The sequence below is a fragment of the Oncorhynchus keta genome, unplaced genomic scaffold (genome assembly GCF_023373465.1).
Source record: "Oncorhynchus keta strain PuntledgeMale-10-30-2019 unplaced genomic scaffold, Oket_V2 Un_contig_5211_pilon_pilon, whole genome shotgun sequence".
Classification (NCBI taxonomy): Eukaryota; Metazoa; Chordata; class Actinopteri; order Salmoniformes; family Salmonidae; genus Oncorhynchus; species Oncorhynchus keta.
Window position 1 is genome coordinate 52,637 of NW_026288175.1, and position 19,191 is coordinate 71,827.

The 19,191-nt window shown below is 41.6% G+C and overlaps 1 protein-coding gene and 2 long non-coding RNA genes across 6 annotated transcripts in view; 2 read left to right on the top strand and 1 right to left on the bottom strand.

Moving 5' to 3' along the window:
- Positions 1–10,028, top strand: part of LOC127925164 (NLR family CARD domain-containing protein 3-like) — a 43,857-nt gene extending 33,829 nt beyond the window's left edge. The window contains 3 exon segments of the mRNA XM_052509936.1: positions 7,532–7,705; positions 7,951–7,997; positions 8,476–10,028. Coding sequence (XP_052365896.1) covers positions 7,532–7,705; positions 7,951–7,997; positions 8,476–9,005 — 751 coding nt within the window. The 3' untranslated portion in view covers positions 9,006–10,028.
- LOC127925165 (uncharacterized) lies at positions 1,487–5,081 on the top strand. Of its 4 annotated transcripts, XR_008119904.1 has the most exons (4): positions 1,487–3,674; positions 3,720–3,891; positions 3,980–4,462; positions 4,910–5,081. It is a non-coding gene; the product is annotated as an uncharacterized LOC127925165 (long non-coding RNA). The 4 variants fall into 4 exon arrangements; XR_008119903.1 differs by having other exon boundaries at positions 1,487–3,934; XR_008119901.1 differs by having other exon boundaries at positions 1,487–3,891.
- Positions 5,241–6,882, bottom strand: LOC127925166 (uncharacterized). Its single transcript, XR_008119905.1, has 2 exons — positions 6,451–6,882; positions 5,241–6,332 (listed from the first exon to the last, which is right to left on the bottom strand). It is a non-coding gene; the product is annotated as an uncharacterized LOC127925166 (long non-coding RNA).
- Positions 10,029–19,191: the final 9,163 nt, after the last annotated feature.

The window sequence follows — 19,191 nt, forward strand, 5'->3', positions numbered from 1 at the left end:
CTAGGTCCCAAGAAACAAAGAGATCTTCTGTTGAATCTGACAATTAATCTTAATGGTTGTACAGTCGTCTCAAATAAAACTGTGAAGGACCTCGGCGTTACTCTGGACCCTGATCTCTCTTTTGAAGAACATATCAAGACCATTTCGAGGACAGCTTTTTTTCCATCTACGTAACATTGCAAAAATCAGAAACTTTCTGTCCAAAAATGATGCAGAAAAATTAATCCATGCTTTTGTCACTTCTAGGTTAGACTACTGCAATGCTCTATTTTCCGGCTACCCGGATAAAGCACTAAATAAACTTCAGTTAGTGCTAAATACGGCTGCTAGAATCCTGACTAGAACCAAAAAATTTGATCATATTACTCCAGTGCTAGCCTCTCTACACTGGCTTCCTGTCAAAGCAAGGGCTGATTTCAAGGTTTTACTGCTAACCTACAAAGCATTACATGGGCTTGCTCCTACCTACCTCTCTGATTTGGTCCTGCCGTACATACCTACACGTACGCTACGGTCACAAGACGCAGGCCTCCTAATTGTCCCTAGAATTTCTAAGCAAACAGCTGGAGGCAGGGCTTTCTCCTATAGAGCTCCATTTTTATGGAACGGTCTGCCTACCCATGTCAGAGACGCAAACTCGGTCTCAACCTTTAAGTCTTTACTGAAGACTCATCTCTTCAGTGGGTCATATGATTGAGTGTAGTCTGGCCCAGGAGTGGGAAGGTGAACGGAAAGGCTCTGGAGCAACGAACCGCCCTTGCTGTCTCTGCCTGGCCGGTTCCCTCTTTCCACTGGGATTCTCTGCCTCTAACCCTGTTACGGGGCTGAGTCACTGGCTTGCTGGGGCTCTCTCGTGCCGTCCCTGGGGGGGTGCGTCACCTGGGTGGGTTGATTCACTGTTGTGGTCGGCCTGTCTGGGTTGCCCCCCTTGGGTTGTACCGTGGCGGAGATCTTTGTGGGCTATACTCGGCCTTGTCTCAGGATGGTAAGTTGGTGGTTGAAGATATCCCTCTAGTGGTGTGGGGGATGTGCTTTGGCAAAGTGGGTGGGGTTATATCCTTCCTGTTTGGCCCTGTCCGGGGGTGTCCTCGGATGGGGCCACAGTGTCTCCTGACCCCTCCTGTCTCAGCCTCCAGTATTTATGCTGCAGTAGTTTATGTGTCGGGGGCTAGGGTCAGTTTGTTATATCTGGAGTACTTCTCCTGTCCTATTCGGTGTCCTGTGTGAATCTAAGTGTGCGTTCTCTAATTCTCTCCTTCTCTCTTTCTTTCTCTCTCTCGGAGGACCTGAGCCCTAGGACCATGTCCCAGGACTACCTGACATGAGGACTCCTTGCTGTCCCCAGTCCACCTGGCCATGCTCCTGCTCCAGTTTCAACTGACCTGAGCCCTAGGACCGTGCCCCAGGACTACCTGACATGAAGGCTCCTTGCTGTCCCCAGTCCACCTGACTGTGCTGCTGCTCCAGTTTCAACTGTTCTGCCTTATTATTATTCGACCATGCTGGTCATTTATGAACATTTGAACATCTTGGTCATGTTCTGTTATAATCTCTACCCGGCACAGCCAGAAGAGGACTGGCCACCCCACATAGCCCGGTTCCTCTCTAGGTTTCTTCCTAGGTTTTGGCCTTTCTAGGGAGTTTTTCCTAGCCACCGTGCTTTTACACCTGCATTGTTTGCTGTTTGGGGTTTTAGGCTGGGTTTCTGTACAGCACTTTGAGATATCAGCTGATGTACGAAGGGCTATATAAATAAATTTGATTTGATTTGATTTGATACTCCATGTGTAACTCTGTGTTGTTGTTTATTCCATGTGTAACTCTGTGTTGTTGTTTACTCCATGTGTAACTCTGTGTTGTTGTTTACTCCATGTGTAACTCTGTGTTGTTGTTTATTCCATGTGTAACTCTGTGTTGTTGTTTACTCCATGTGTAACTCTGTGTTGTTGTTTACTCCATGTGTAACTCTGTGTTGTTGTTTACTCCATGTGTAACTCTGTGTTGTTGTTTACTCCATGTGTAACTCTGTGTTGTTGTTTATTCCATGTGTAACTCTGTGTTGTTGTTTACTCCATGTGTAACTCTGTGTTGTTGTTTATCCCATGTGTAACTCTGTGTTGTTGTTTATTCCATGTGTAACTCTGTGTTGTTGTTTATCCCATGTGTAACTCTGTTGTTGTTGTTTATCCCATGTGTAACTCTGTGTTGTTGTTTACTCCATGTGTAACTCTGTGTTGTTGTTTATTCCATGTGTAACTCTGTGTTGTTGTTTACTCCATGTGTAACTCTGTGTTGTTGTTTATTCCATGTGTAACTCTGTGTTGTTGTTTACTCCATGTGTAACTCTGTGTTGTTGTTTATTCCATGTGTAACTCTGTGTTGTTGTTTACTCCATGTGTAACTCTGTGTTGTTGTTTACTCCATGTGTAACTCTGTGTTGTTGTTTATTCCATGTGTAACTCTGTGTTGTTGTTTACTCCATGTGTAACTCTGTGTTGTTGTTTACTCCATGTGTAACTCTGTGTTGTTGTTTATTCCATGTGTAACTCTGTGTTGTTGTTTATTCCATGTGTAACTCTGTGTTGTTGTTTACTCCATGTGTAACTCTGTGTTGTTGTTTACTCCATGTGTAACTCTGTGTTGTTGTTTATTCCATGTGTAACTCTGTGTTGTTGTTTACTCCATGTGTAACTCTGTGTTGTTGTTTACTCCATGTGTAACTCTGTGTTGTTGTTTACTCCATGTGTAACTCTGTGTTGTTGTTTACTCCATGTGTAACTCTGTGTTGTTGTTTATTCCATGTGTAACTCTGTGTTGTTGTTTACTCCATGTGTAACTCTGTGTTGTTGTTTACTCCATGTGTAACTCTGTGTTGTTGTTTACTCCATGTGTAACTCTGTGTTGTTGTTTATTCCATGTCTAACTCTGTGTTGTTGTTTACTCCATGTGTAACTCTGTGTTGTTGTTTATCCCATGTGTAACTCTGTGTTGTTGTTTATTCCATGTGTAACTCTGTGTTGTTGTTTACTCCATGTGTAACTCTGTTGTTGTTTGTGTCACACTGCTTTGCTTTGTCTTGGCCAGGTTGCAGTTGTAAATGAGAACTTGTTCTCAACTGGCCTACCTGGTTAAATAAAGGTGTTCTCAACTGGCCTACCTGGTTAAATAAAGGTGTTCTCAACTGGCCTACCTGGTTAAAACAATAAAGGTGAAACAAAAAAAGGTTTTCATACTTATATATTTGACCGTTTAGAAATGAAAGCACTCTATGTATGTAGTGGTCCCATTTGAAAAAGTCAAAATTATTTGGACAAAATCATTTACTCAATTTTTTATGGTATTTGGTCCCATGTTTCATGCCTGCAGTGATTACATCAAGCTTGTAATTCTACTAACTTGTTGAATTCACTTGAATAATGGCGAATTACAAAGTTATAGAGGCACAAAGGTCAGAAAATAATGCTAACCTCTCCTGTTATTGGTAATGGTGAGAGGTTAACATGTTTTGTTGTAGTCTCTGTTATTGGTAATGGTGAGAGGTTAGCATGTTTTGTTGTAGTCTCTGTTATTGGTAATGGTGAGAGGTTAGCATGTTTTGTTGTAGTCTCTGTTATTGGTAATGGTGAGAGGTTAGCATGTTTTGTTGTATCCTCTGTTATTGGTAATGGTGAGAGGTTAGTATGTTTTGTTGTAGCCTCTGTTATTGGTAATGGTGAGAGGTTAGTATGTTTTGTTGTCGTCTGTTATTGGTAATGGTGAGAGGTTAGCATGTTTTGTTGTAGTCTGTTATTGGTAATGGTGAGAGGTTAGTATGTTTTGTTGTCGTCTGTTAGTGGTAATGGTGAGAGGTTAGTATGTTTTGTTGTAGTCTGTTAGTGGTAATGGTGAGAGGTTAGTATGTTTTGTTGTAGTCTGTTAGTGGTAATGGTGAGAGGTTAGCATGTTTTGTTGTATCGTCTGTTAGTGGTAATGGTGAGAGGTTAGTATGTTTTGTTGTAGTCTGTTAGTGGTAATGGTGAGAGGTTAGTATGTTTTGTTGTCGTCTGTTAGTGGTAATGGTGAGAGGTTAGTATGTTTTGTTGTAGTCTGTTAGTGGTAATGGTGAGAGGTTAGTATGTTTTGTTGTCGTCTGTTAGTGGTAATGGTGAGAGGTTAGTATGTTTTGTTGTAGTCTGTTAGTGGTAATGGTGAGAGGTTAGTATGTTTTGTTGTCGTCTGTTATTGGTAATGGTGAGAGGTTAGCATGTTTTGTTGTAGTCTCTGTTATTGGTAATGGTGAGAGGTTAGCATGTTTTGTTGTAGTCTCTGTTATTGGTAATGGTGAGAGGTTAGCATGTTTTGTTGTAGCCTCTGTTATTGGTAATGGTGAGAGGTTAGCATGTTTTGTTGTATCCTCTGTTATTGGTAATGGTGAGAGGTTAGCATGTTTTGTTGTAGTCTCTGTTATTGGTAATGGTGAGAGGTTAGTATGTTTTGTTGTCGTCTGTTATTGGTAATGGTGAGAGGTTAGCATGTTTTATTGTAGCCTCTGTTATTGGTAATGGTGAGAGGTTAGCATGTTTTGTTGTATCCTCTGTTATTGGTAATGGTGAGAGGTTAGCATGTTTTGTTGTAGCCTCTGTTATTGGTAATGGTGAGAGGTTAGCATGTTTTGTTGTAGCCTCTGTTATTGGTAATGGTGAGAGGTTAGCATGTTTTGTTGTAGTCTCTGTTATTGGTAATGGTGAGAGGTTAGCATGATTTGTTGTAGTCTCTGTTATTGGTAATGTGAGAGGTTAGCATGTTTTGTTGTAGCCTCTGTTATTGGTAATGGTGAGAGGTTAGCATGTTTTGTTGTAGTCTCTGTTATTGGTAATGGTGAGAGGTTAGCATGATTTGTTGTAGTCTCTGTTATTGGTAATGGTGAGAGGTTAGCATGTTTTGTTGTAGCCTCTGTTATTGGTAATGGTGAGAGGTTAGCATGTTTTGTTGTAGTCTCTGTTATTGGTAATGGTGAGTGGTTAGCATGTTTTGATGTATCCTCTGTTAATTGTAATGGTGAGAGGTTAGCATGTTTTGTTGTATCCTCTGTTATTGGTAATGGTGAGAGGTTAACATGTTTTGTTGTAGTCTCTCTAACTCCCTCACTCATTATTATTCATGATTCTTTCATGATTTTTCTTAATCATGGCATCATCAGGATTAATTTATTATTGTTTAGAAACATGTTATCTACTCTCTTAGACAGAAAAGTACTCCACTCATCATCCACCATTTTATTATTGGGCAAAACACAACCAAAAACACAACCAAAACACACTGCAAATGCAAACAATGACTTTACGACCAAATTTCAATGAATATGGGACCAATTACCTTTGACTACTTTAAATTGGTCAGAATACTTAAGACTTCTTCAAATGGGGGACTAGATACATGAAGTGCTTTTATTTTTCTAAATGTTGAAACAGATATGTATTAAAATATCCTCAAATAAAAGGTGACATTATATACTGTCACCTCATATGAAACATTTGATCTGAAATCAAAAATGCTGGAGTATAGAGCCACATTTAAAATATCAGCTTCACTGTCTAAATAGATATGGTGTGGACTGTATACTCAATACAATCTAAATCTGATAGCTCACTGTCTAAATAGATATGGTGTGGACTGTATACTCAATACAATCTAAATCTGATTCCTCACTGTCTAAATAGATATGGTGTGGACTGTATACTCAATACAATCTAAATCTGATTCCTCACTGTCTAAATAGATATGGTGTGGACTGTATACTCAATACAATCTAAATCTGATTCCTCACTGTCTAAATAGATATGGTGTGGACTGTATACTCAATACAATCTAAATCTGATTCCTCACTGTCTAAATAGATATGGTGTGGACTGTATACTCAATACAATCTAAATCTGATACCTCACTGTCTAAATAGATATGGTGTGGACTGTATACTCAATACAATCTAAATCTGATTCCTCACTGTCTAAATAGATATGGTGTGGACTGTATACTCAATACAATCTAAATCTGATTCCTCACTGTCTAAATAGATATGGTGTGGACTGTATACTCAATACAATCTAAATCTGATTCCTCACTGTCTAAATAGATATGGTGTGGACTGTATACTCAATACAATCTAAATCTGATTCCTCACTGTCTAAATAGATATGGTGTGGACTGTATACTCAATACAATCTAAATCTGATACCTCACTGTCTAAATAGATATGGTGTGGACTGTATACTCAATACAATCTAAATCTGATACCTCACTGTCTAAATAGATATGGTGTGGACTGTATACTCAATACAATCTAAATCTGATTCCTCACTGTCTAAATAGATATGGTGTGGACTGTATACTCAATACAATCTAAATCTGATACCTCACTGTCTAAATAGATATGGTGTGGACTGTATACTCAATACAATCTAAATCTGATACCTCACTGTCTAAATAGATATGGTGTGGACTGTATACTCAATACAATCTAAATCTGATACTCACTGTCTAAATAGATATGGTGTGGACTGTATACTCAATACAATCTAAATCTGATTCCTCACTGTCTAAATAGATATGGTGTGGACTGTATACTCAATACAATCTAAATCTGATACCTCACTGTCTAAATAGATATGGTGTGGACTGTATACTCAATACAATCTAAATCTGATACCTCACTGTCTAAATAGATATGGTGTGGACTGTATACTCAATACAATCTAAATCTGATTCCTCACTGTCTAAATAGATATGGTGTGGACTGTATACTCAATACAATCTAAATCTGATACCTCACTGTCTAAATAGATGTGGTGTGGACTGTATACTCAATACAATCTAAATCTGATACCTCACTGTCTAAATAGATATGGTGTGGACTGTATACTCAATACAATCTATATCTTATACCTCACTGTCTAAATAGATATGGTGTGGACTGTATACTCAATACAATCTAAATCTGATACCTCACTGTCTAAATAGATGTGGTGTGGACTGTATACTCAATACAATCTAAATCTGATACCTCACTGTCTAAATAGATATGGTGTGGACTGTATACTCAATACAATCTAAATCTGATACCTCACTGTCTAAATAGATATGGTGTGGACTGTATACTCAATACAATCTAAATCTGATACCTCACTGTCTAAATAGATATGGTGTGGACTGTATACTCAATACAATCTAAATCTGATACCTCACTGTCTAAATAGATATGGTGTGGACTGTATACTCAATACAATCTAAATCTGATTCCTCACTGTCTGTCTTCTGACTGATACTGCTTTTTAAACTGGTCTGGTCAGTCTACTCACATATTCGTACTATATATTTCTTTCTCTACAAAAACAGGCAATACTTTGATCATTTATAATAATGATATGTTAATTTATTAATAGATACGGCAGCTTTCAGGACAGTGATATATCTGAATATGTAGAAAAATATACTGCCACTATTTTCACCACCAAAGAATATCAGTGTGATTTTAATATGATTTGACTCTTTGCAGGCTGTCAGGCTGTCTAGTCACAGAGGAAGGCTGTGCTTCTCTGGTCTCAGCTCTGAGGTCAAACCCCTCACACCTGAGAGAGCTGGACCTGAGCTACAATCACCCAGGAGACTCAGGAGTCAGACTGCTCTCTGCTGGACTGGAGGATCCACACTGCAGACTGGAGAAACTCAAGTATGTAGAGGGTTTATGTCAATGTTCATATCAGACATGTTGGACTTATCAGGCTGGTTAAGACAAACATTCTGAACACCACTTGGACAAAGTTATATGCTGACTGTGTGAGAGTGACACAGGACACACACACTGGACACACACACTGGACACACACACTGGACACACACACTGGGCACAAACATGTGTGTGTGAGTTCAGGTGTATCCCTCAATGACTGTCTGTTCTTCTGCTTACCGCTACAGTGTGGAACATGGTGGAGAGAACAGAATGAAACCTGGACTTAGAAAATGTGAGTGTTGACTGCTGTGAAGAATATGACTAAGAATAAGTCTTAATTCAAGTTAAGTCAAAGTCAAAGACCAACATCATTACTGACTTGGTCATATTAAATATCAGCTGTAGTTCTACAGAAGCAGAAACCACATTTTACAAAGAGTTGCTTTGACAATGTGTGTGTGTGTGTGTGTGTGTGTGTGTGTGTGTGTGTGTGTGTGTGTGTGTGTGTGTGTGTGTGTGTGTGTGTGTGTGTGTGTGTGTGTGTGTGTGTGTGTGTGTGTGTGTGTGTGTGTGTGTGTAATTAATGTGAATAAGTGTGTTTTATATTACCATACAGTATAACATATGATCATTCAACAAGTCTCAAGTTACCTTAACTTCTCCTTTTGATACCTAGAAACATCTACATTAAATGAATTAGTGAAAAGTGAGTTAACATTCTAATGTGAATGATGATGATTTCTAATATTGTGTCTGGTTTCATCCATCAGATGTCTGTGATCTCACACTGGACCTAAACACAGTAAACAGATTCCTCTCTCTGTCTGAGGAGAACAGAAAGGTGACATGGAGGACAGAGGAGCAGCCGTATCCTGATCACCCAGAGAGATTTGAGGGCTGTAGACAGGTGCTGTGTAGAGAGGGTCTGACTGGGCGCTGTTACTGGGAGGTAGAGTGGAGTGGGAGAGGGGCTGTTATAGGAGTGACATATAAAGGAATCAACAGGAGAGGAGGGGTTGAGGACTGTTGTCTTGGACACAATGACAAGTCCTGGAGTCTGGACTGCTCTGACAACAGTTACTCTGCCTGGAACAATAGTAATCCCACTACCATAGACGTCCCCTCCTCCAGCTCCCACAGAGTAGGAGTGTATCTGGACTGGCCAGCCGGCACTCTGTCCTTCTATAGAGCCTCCTCTGACACACTGACCCACCTGATCACATTCACCTCCACATTCACTGAGCCCCTCTATCCAGGGTTTTGGGTTTGGGATGATGGTGAATCAGTGTCCCTGAAATAATAACACCCCCACTGGACACACACACACACACACACACACACACACACACACACACACACACACACACACACACACACACACACACACACACACACACACACACACACACACACTGAACACACACACTGGACTCACAAACACACGCACACACTGAACACACACACTGGACAAACACACACACACACACTGGACAAACTAAAACACACACGCTGGACACACACACACACTGACAACACATATACACACTGAACGCACACACTGGACACACACACACACACACACACACTGAACACACACACACACACACACACACACACTGAACACACATACACACTGAACACACACACACACTGAACGCACACACACACGCAAGACACACACACACACTGAACACACACACACACGCAAGACACACACACATATTGACAACACATACACACACTGAACACACGAACACACACACTGGACACACACACACACACTGAACACACACACACACACACACTGAACACACACACACTGAACACACACACACACTGAACGCACACACACACACACACGCTAGACACACACACACACTGAACACACAAACACACACAATGGACACACATACACACACACTGGACTCACAAACACACACACACACATACTGGACAAAAACACACACACACACACTGGACAAACACACACACACACTGGACAAACACACAAACACACACACTGGACAAACAAAAATACACACACACACGCTGGACACAAACACACACACACTGAACAAACACACACACACACACACACTGGACAAACAAAAACACACACACACGCTGGACACAAACACACACACACACACGCTAGACACAAACACACACGCTAGACACACACACACACACACACTGAACACACACACACACAATTGGACACACACACACACTGGACAAACACACACACTGGACTCACACACACACACACACACACACACACACACACACACACACACACACACACACACACACACACACACACACACACACACTGGACAAAAACACACACACTGAACACACACACACACTGGACACACACACACTGAACACACACACTGGACAAACAACACACACACACACACACACACACACACACACACACACACACACACACACACACACACACACACACACACACACACACACACACACTGGACAAACAAAAAAAAACACACACACACACACACACACACACTGAACACACACACAGACTGGATACACACACACACACACACACACTGGACACACACATTGGACACACACACACATGCGTGTCTTCCTATAATTGTGACGTTGACCCAGGACCTCTTACAATAACATGTATTTTATGTTGAATAACAAATTGTACAATTATATACAATTATATATGGACATACGCTTCATAGTTGTACAAGTAAACAAGGATATATTGTACTTTTCATAATAAAACATACTTGAATCAAGAAAAGGCCTGTTAATTGTGAATAACATTTGTTTATTGATTTTACAGAGTTCTATTTGCTCTCTGCTCTCTCTCCCTCTGCTCTCTTTTCTCTTCACTCTGCTCCCTCTCTCTCTCTCTGCTTTCTCTCTCTCCCTCTGCTCTCTCTGCCCTCTGCTCTCCCTGATCTGTCTCTCTGCTCTCAGCTCTCTCTGCCCTCTCTCTCTCTGCTCTCTCTGCTCTCTCTCTTTCTCTGCCCTCTCTCTGCCCTCTCTGCTCTCTCTTCTCTCTGTTCTCTGCTCTCTCACTTCCTCTGGTCTCTCTGCTCTCTGCTCTCTGCTCTCTCTGCCCTCTGCTCTCCCTGATCTGTCTCTCTGCTCTCCGCTCTCTCTGCTCTCTCAGCCTGCTCTCTGCTCTCTCTCTTTCTGCTCTCATTATCTGCTGTCTCTCTCTGCTCCCTCTCTCTAGGCTCTCTCCATCCCACACTCTCTGCTCTCTCCCACTCTCTGCTCTCTCTCTCTCCCACACTCTCTGCTCTCTCTCTCTGCTCTCTCTCTCCCACACTCTGCTCTCTCTCTGCTCTCTCTCTCCCACACTCTGCTCTCTCTCTGCTCTCTCTCTCTACCACACTCTGCTCTCTCTCTCTCCCACTCTCTGCTCTCTTTCTCTCCCACACTCTCTGCTCTCTCTCTCTGCTCTCTCTCTCTGCTCTCTCTCTCCCACACTCTGCTCTCTCTCTGCTCTCTCTCTCCCACACTCTGCTCTCTCTCTGCTCTCTCTCTCTACCACACTCTGCTCTCTCTCTCTCCCACACTCTGCTCTCTCTCTCTCTACCACACTCTGCTCTCTCTCTCTCTCCCACACTCTGCTCTCTCTCTCCCACACTCTGCTCTCTCTCTGCTCTCTCTCTCTCTCCCACACACTGCTCTCTCTCTCTGCTCCCTCTCTCTCCCACACTCTGCTCTCTCTCTCTCTGCTCTCTCTCCCACATCCGTACTTTGTTCAAGCACCTTCATCCACAAGGTTGTAATCGCTGCCAAAGGTGCTTCAACAAAGTACTGAGTAAAGGGTCTGAATACTTATGTAAATGTGATATCTAAGTTTTTTTTAAATAAAACTGTTCACACATAAAATAAGTAGTTTTGCTTTGTAATTCTGGGTTATTGTGTGTAGATTGATGAGGGGAAAAACACATTTAATCCATTTTAGAATAAGGCTGTAACGTGACAAAATGTGGAAAAAGTCAAGGGGTCTGAATACTTTCTGAATGTTACTGTATATCAGTATATTAGACTCTCTCTCTCTCTCTCTCTCTCTGCAGTGATGTTGTTTTCATCACTTCTGGTTTAACATCATCAAGTGGTGATTGTCCAAACTGCACCAGTGTTAAGATAGAGAAAGTGAGAGATAGAGAGAGCAGAGAATGTGGGAGAGAGAGCAGAGAGAGAGAGAGCACAGTGTGGGAGAGAGAGCAGAGAGAGAGAGAGCAGAGAATGTGGGAGAGAGAGGGAGCAGAGAGAGAGAGCAGTGTGTGGGATATATATATAGACCACCTGATAGAACCCAGGTCTCATCTCTCTATCAGTACTAGCCAATACTACTGCCACTATATATATATATATAGACCACCTGATAGAACCCAGGTCTCATCTCTCCATCACTACTAGCCACTACTACTGCTACTATATATATATATATATATATATATATATATATAGACCACCTGATAGAACCCAGGTCTCATCTCTCTATCAGTACTAGCCACTACTACTGCCACTATATATATATTTATAGACCACCTGATAGAACCCAGGTCCCATCTCTCTATCAGTACTAGCCACTATATATATATATATATAGACCACCTGATAGAACCCAGGTCCCATCTCTCCATCACTACTAGCCACTACTACTGCTACTATATATATATATATATATATATATAGACCACCTGATAGAACCCAGGTCCCATCTCTCCATCACTACCAGCCACTACTACTGCCACTATATATATATATAGACCACCTGATAGAACCCAGGTCCCATCTCTCTATCAGGACTAGCCACTATATATATATATATAGACCACCTGATAGAACCCAGGTCTCATCTCTCTATCACTACCAGCCACTACTACTGCCACTATATATATATATATATATAGACCACCTGATAGAACCCAGGTCCCATCTCTCTATCACTACTAGCCACTATATATATATATATATATATATATATATATATATATATATATATATATATATATAGACCACCTGATATAACCCAGGTCTCATCTCTCTATCAGTACTAGCCACTACTACTGCCACTATATATATATATAGACCACCTGATATAACCCAGGTATCATCTCTCTATCAGTACTAGCCAATACTACTGCCACTATATATATATATATATATATAGACCACCTGATAGAACCCAGGTCTCATCTCTCCATCACTACTAGCCACTATATATATATATATAGACCACCTGATAGAACCCAGGTCTCATCTCTCCATCACTACTAGCCACTATATATATATATAGATCACCTGATAGAACCCAGGTCTCATCTCTCCATCACTACTAGCCACTATATATATATATATATATATATATATATAGACCACCTGATAGAACCCAGGTCTCATCTCTCCATCACTACTAGCCACTATATATATATATAGATCACCTGATAGAACCCAGGTCTCATCTCTCCATCACTACTAGCCACTATATATATATATATATATATATATATATATATATATATATAGACCACCTGATAGAACCCAGGTCTCATCTCTCCATCACTACTAGCCACTACTACTGCCACTATATATATATATATATATATATAGACCACCTGATAGAACCCAGGTCTCATCTCTCTATCACTACCAGCCACTACTACTGCCACTATATATATATATATATATATAGACCACCTGATAGAACCCAGGTCTCATCTCTCTATCACTACCAGCCTAGATAAAGGCAGAACAAAGCTTGCTGAAGAAAGAGGGGGGAACAGAAAGTTAGGTCGTCATCAGACATTCAATAGTCAGAGTAGGTTTGAGCTCTGATCAGTTATCAGGCCGAGGCTACATGCTCTGTCCTGCTGCAACGTTATTAGAACTGATCTGAGACCGTTTTCCCGACAGCATCTTAAAGCTCAGTTCATCGTTAAGAACCTTCCTACCTACTGGTAGGGCCTATAATGGGCTTCTCAGTGGCGCAACGGTCTAAGGCACTGCATCACAGTGATAGAGGTGTCACTACAGACCCTGGTTTGATTCCAGGCTGTATCACAGTGGTCTAAGGCACTGCATCACAGTGATAGAGGTGTCACTACAGACCCTGGTTTGATTCCAGGCTGTATCACAGTGGTCTAAGGCACTGCATCACAGTGATAGAGGTGTCACTACAGACCCTGGTTTGATTCCAGGCTGTATCACAGTGGTCTAAGGCACTGCATCACAGTGATAGAGGTGTCACTACAGACCCTGGTTTGATTCCAGGTTGTATCACAGTGGTCTAAGACAGTGCATCACAGTGATAGAGGTGTCACTACAGACCCTGGTTTGATTCCAGGCTGTATCACATCCGGCTGTGATTGGGAGTCTCATAGGGCGGCGCACAATTTGGCCCAGTGTCATCCAGGTTTGGCCCAGCGGCATCCAGGTTTGGCCCAGCGTCGTCCAGGTTTGGCCCAGTGTCGTCCAGGTTTGGCCCAGTGTCGTCCAGGTTTGGCCCAGTGTCGTCCAGGTTTGGCCCAGCGGCGTCCTGGTTTGGCCCAGTGTCGTCCAGGTTTGGCCCAGCGTCGTCCAGGTTTGGCCCAGTGTCGTCCAGGTTTGGCCCAGTGGCGTCAGGTTTGGCCCAGTGTCGTCCAGGTTTGGCCCAGTGTCGTCCAGGTTTGACCCAGTGTCGTCAGGTTTGGCCCAGTGTCGTCCAGGTTTGGCCCAGCGTCGGACCAGGTTTGGCCCAGTGTCGTCTCAGGTTTGGCCCAGCGTCGTCCAGGTTTGGCCCAGCGTCGAAAACCAGGTTTGGCCAGCGTCGTCAGGTTTGCCTCAGCCCAGCGCCCAGGTTTAGAGCGTCGGGAAAACCAGGTTTGGCCCAGCGTCGTCCAGGTTTGGCCCAGCGTCGTCCAGGTTTGACCCAGTGTCACCCCCAGGTTTGGCCCAGTGTCGTCCAGGTTTGGCCCAGTGTCACCCAGGTTTGGCCCAGTGTCGTCCAGGTTTGACCCAGTGTCGTCCAGGTTTGGTCCAGTGTCGCCCAGGTTTGGCCCAGTGTCGTCCAGGTTTGGCCCAGTGTCGTCCAGATTTGGCCGGTGTCGGACGTCATTGTAAAAGAATTTGTTCATCTGACCCAGTTAAATGAAGGTCACATAAACACATTTAATAAATAATATAATGTTCTGTGAACTGATCTGGGACCAGTTAAATGAAGGTCACATAAACACATTTAATGAATAATATAATGTTCTGTGAACTGATCTGGGACCAGTTAAATGAAGGTCACATAAACACATTTAATAAATAATATAATGTTCTGTGAACTGATCTGGGACCAGTTTCCCAACCGCATATTAAGGCAAAGTTAACCTTCATAGGAGCATCGTTAAATCTCTTTCCCAAAACCATCGTTATTCAGGTTGCACCTGAAAACAGTTGTAATGTACCTCCTGCCTCAGCCCAGGCATAGAGCAGGGAAAACCATGGTTATTCAGGTTGCATCTGAAACAGTTGTAATGTACCTCCTGCCTCAGCCCAGGCATAGAGCAGGGAAAACCATGGTTATTCAGGTTGCACCTGAAAACAGTTGTAATGTACCTCCTGCCTCAGCCCAGGCAAAGAGCAGGGAAAACCATGGTTATTCAGGTTGCACCTGAAAACAGTTGTAATGTACCTCCTGTCTCAGCCCAGGCATAGAGCAGGGAAAACCATGGTTATTCAGGTTGCACCTGAAAACAGTTGTAATGTACCTCCTGCCTCAGCCCAGGCATAGAGCAGGGAAAACCATGGTTATTCAGGTTGCACCTGAAAACAGTTGTAATGTACCTCCTGCCTCAGCCCAGGCATAGAGCAGGGAAAACCATGGTTATTCAGGTTGCACCTGAAAACAGTTGTAATGTACCTCCTGCCTCAGCCCAGGCATAGAGCAGGGAAAACCATGGTTATTCAGGTTGCACCTGAAAACAGTTGTAATGTACCTCCTGTCTCAGCCCAGGCATAGAGCAGGGAAAACCATGGTTATTCAGGTTGCACCTGAAAACAGTTGTAATGTACCTCCTGTCTCAGCCCAGGCATAGAGCAGGGAAAACCATGGTTATTCAGGTTGCACCTGAAAACAGTTGTAATGTACCTCCTGTCTCAGCCCAGGCATAGAGCAGGGAAAACCATGGTTATTCAGGTTGCACCTGAAAACAGTTGTAATGTACCTCCTGCCTCAGCCCAGGCATAGAGCAGGGAAAACCATGGTTATTCAGGTTGCACCTGAGAGTGAGGAAGATATATATTATTACTGTGTAAAACCTAGCAGTTCTACTGATTTCACTGAGAGTGAGGCAGATATATATATTATTACTGTGTAAAACCTAGCAGTACTACTGATTTCTCTGAGAGTGAGACAGATATATATTATTACTGTGTAAAACCTAGCAGTTCTACTGATTTCTCTGAGAGTGAGGCAGATATATATTATTACTGTATAAAACCTAGCAGTACTACTGATTTCACTGAGAGTGAGGCAGATATATATTATTACTGTGTAAAACGTAGCAGTACTACTGATTTCACTGAGAGTGGGGCAGATATATATTATTACTGTGTAAAACCTAGCAGTTCTACTGATTTCACTGAGAGTGAGGCAGATATATATTATTACTCTGTAAAACCTAGCAGTACTACTGATTTCACTGAGAGTGAGGCAGATATATATTATTACTGTGTAAAACCTAGCAGTACTACTGATTTCACTGAGAGCGAGACAGATATATTTGTAAGTCGCTCTGGATAAGAGCGTCTGCTAAATTACTTAAATGTAAATGTAAATATATTATTACTGTGTAAAACCTAGCAGTACTTCTGATTTCACTGAGAGTGAGGCAGATATATATTATTACTGTGTAAAACCTAGCAGTACTACTGATTTCTCTGAGAGTGAGACATATAAATATTATTACTGTATAAAACCTAGCAGTACTACTGATTTCTCTGAGAGTGAGGCAGATATATATTATTACTGTGTAAAACCTAACAGTACTACTGATTTCACTGAGAGTGAGGCAGATATTATTACTGTGTAAAACCTAGCAGTACTACTGATTTCACTGAGAGTGGGGCAGATATATATTACTACTGTGTAAAACCTAGCAGTACTACTGATTTCACTGAGAGTGGGGCAGATATATATTATTACTGTATAAAACCTAGCAGTACTACTGATTTCACTGAGAATGAGGCAGATATATATTATTACTGTGTAAAACCTAGCAGTACTACTGATTTCACTGAGAGTGAGGCAGATATATATTATTACTGTGTAAAACCTAGCAGTACTACTGATTTCACTGAGAGTGAGGCAGATATATATTATTACTGTATAAAACCTAGCAGTACTACTGATTTCACTGAGAGTGAGGCAGATATATATTATTACTGTATAAAACCTAGCAGTACTACTGATTTCACTGAGAGTGAGGCAGATATATTACTGTATAAAACCTAGCAGTACTACTGATTTCACTGAGAGTGAGGCAGATATATATTATTACTGTATAAAACCTACCAGTACTACTGATTTCACTGAGAGTGAGACAGATATATATTATTACTGTATAAAACCTAGCAGTACTACTGATTTCACTGAGAGTCAGGCAGATATATATTATTACTGTGTAAAACCTAGCAGTACTACTGATTTCTCTGAGAGTGGGGCAGATATATATTATTACTGTGTAAAACTATTACTGTAATTTAATGATGCCAATGTTTTTTCATTAATTGAAAACCCTTTATTTTATGAGAATTTGTAAGATTCTTGTTTGCATAAAAATAGACGGAGACCAGTCTTTTCAATAATAGGTAACAGAATTTATTCTCGGAGCGCGCTGCCACTTCACCACGAGCAACAGTCGTATATACAAATCATGACGTCATTTCATTGCTTAACAGAAACCCACCTCTTGACAGGGACAAAGTGAGGTGAAAAGTTCCTTCTAACTTACTAACACATCCCAGGTAACTTTTGACCCCTCAACATTATCGATCACCACTGAGCTGGCAGTTCTAATTAACAGAAAACTTAGGAATGCACTCACTGTCATATCTAAAAACCCCAGAGCTCAGTTCCGTAGGTTCAACCATTGGCTAACGACCTTATGTGTTTACACAGTTCACAACCCATTAGTTTCTTCCTAGTTGGAATGGTGTTCATTAACTTTAATTACTCCTTGTCAGTGTCTGACAATCCCACCTTATGAACTCATATTGTTAATCAGATATAATAAAACAGAGTATAGGTTTACTTAGTTACAATTCTATTTGAAATGGGGATATTGTTTATTCATTTATTTATAATAATTCTAACAATCCACCCTAAAAATGACAAAACAATTCATACCATCATTAAACACTAAAAGGAAATGTCAATGATATCCTAGGAATAAGACAAACCAATACACGTATGTACACACGATCAACGCACGTGACTGTTTTAACCTACATCAGAATCAGAACACTTCTTATCAGGATTTTCATTACAATCGTCATTTCAAAACAGTCCATACATTGAAATATGAATTAACCTAAATCTCCTAAACATCAAATATCGTCTCGTCAACATAATTAAAAGATCCGGATTCCTCCACTGGACCTGGGGTCCTGTATTCATCATTCCACTGGTCAGAGCTTAGATCCATAGGGTCCATACTTCACCATCTGAAGTGTCATTGATTTCTCCACTGGACCTGGGGTCCTGTATTCATCATTCCACTGGTCAGAGCTTAGATCCATAGGGTCCATACTTCACCATCTGAAGTGTCATTGATTTCTCCACTGGACCTGGGGTCCTGTATTCATCATTCCACTGGTCAGAGCTTAGATCCATAGGGTCCATACTTCACCATCTGAAGTGTCATTGATTTCTCCACTGGACCTGGGGTCCTGTATTCATCATTCCACTGGTCAGAGCTTAGATCCATAGGGTCCATACTTCACCATCTGAAGTGTCATTGATTCCTCCACTGGACCTGGGGTCCTGTATTCATCATTCCACTGGTCAGAGCTTAGATCCATAGGGTCCATACTTCACCATCTGAAGTGTCATTGATTTCTCCACTGGACCTGGGGTCCTGTATTCATCATTCCACTGGTCAGAGCTTAGATCCATAGGGTCCATACTTCACCATCTGAAGTGTCATTGATTTCTCCACTGGACCTGGGGTCCTGTATTCATCATTCCACTGGTCAGAGCTTAGATCCATAGGGTCCATATTTCACCATCTGAAGTGTCATTGATTTCTCCAGAGTCCTAGAAATGAGAACTTTCCCGCACGGAATCAAAACACATTCGCACAAAACTAACACAGTCACACAGGTGAAGGTAGCCCATAACACAATAATTATAACATTTTTCCATCTTCCAAACACACTGTCAACCCAATTAGTCAGAGAAATATCCATCCCTGAGTTCACTGCCAACTCTTGAGCTAGGGTGTGTA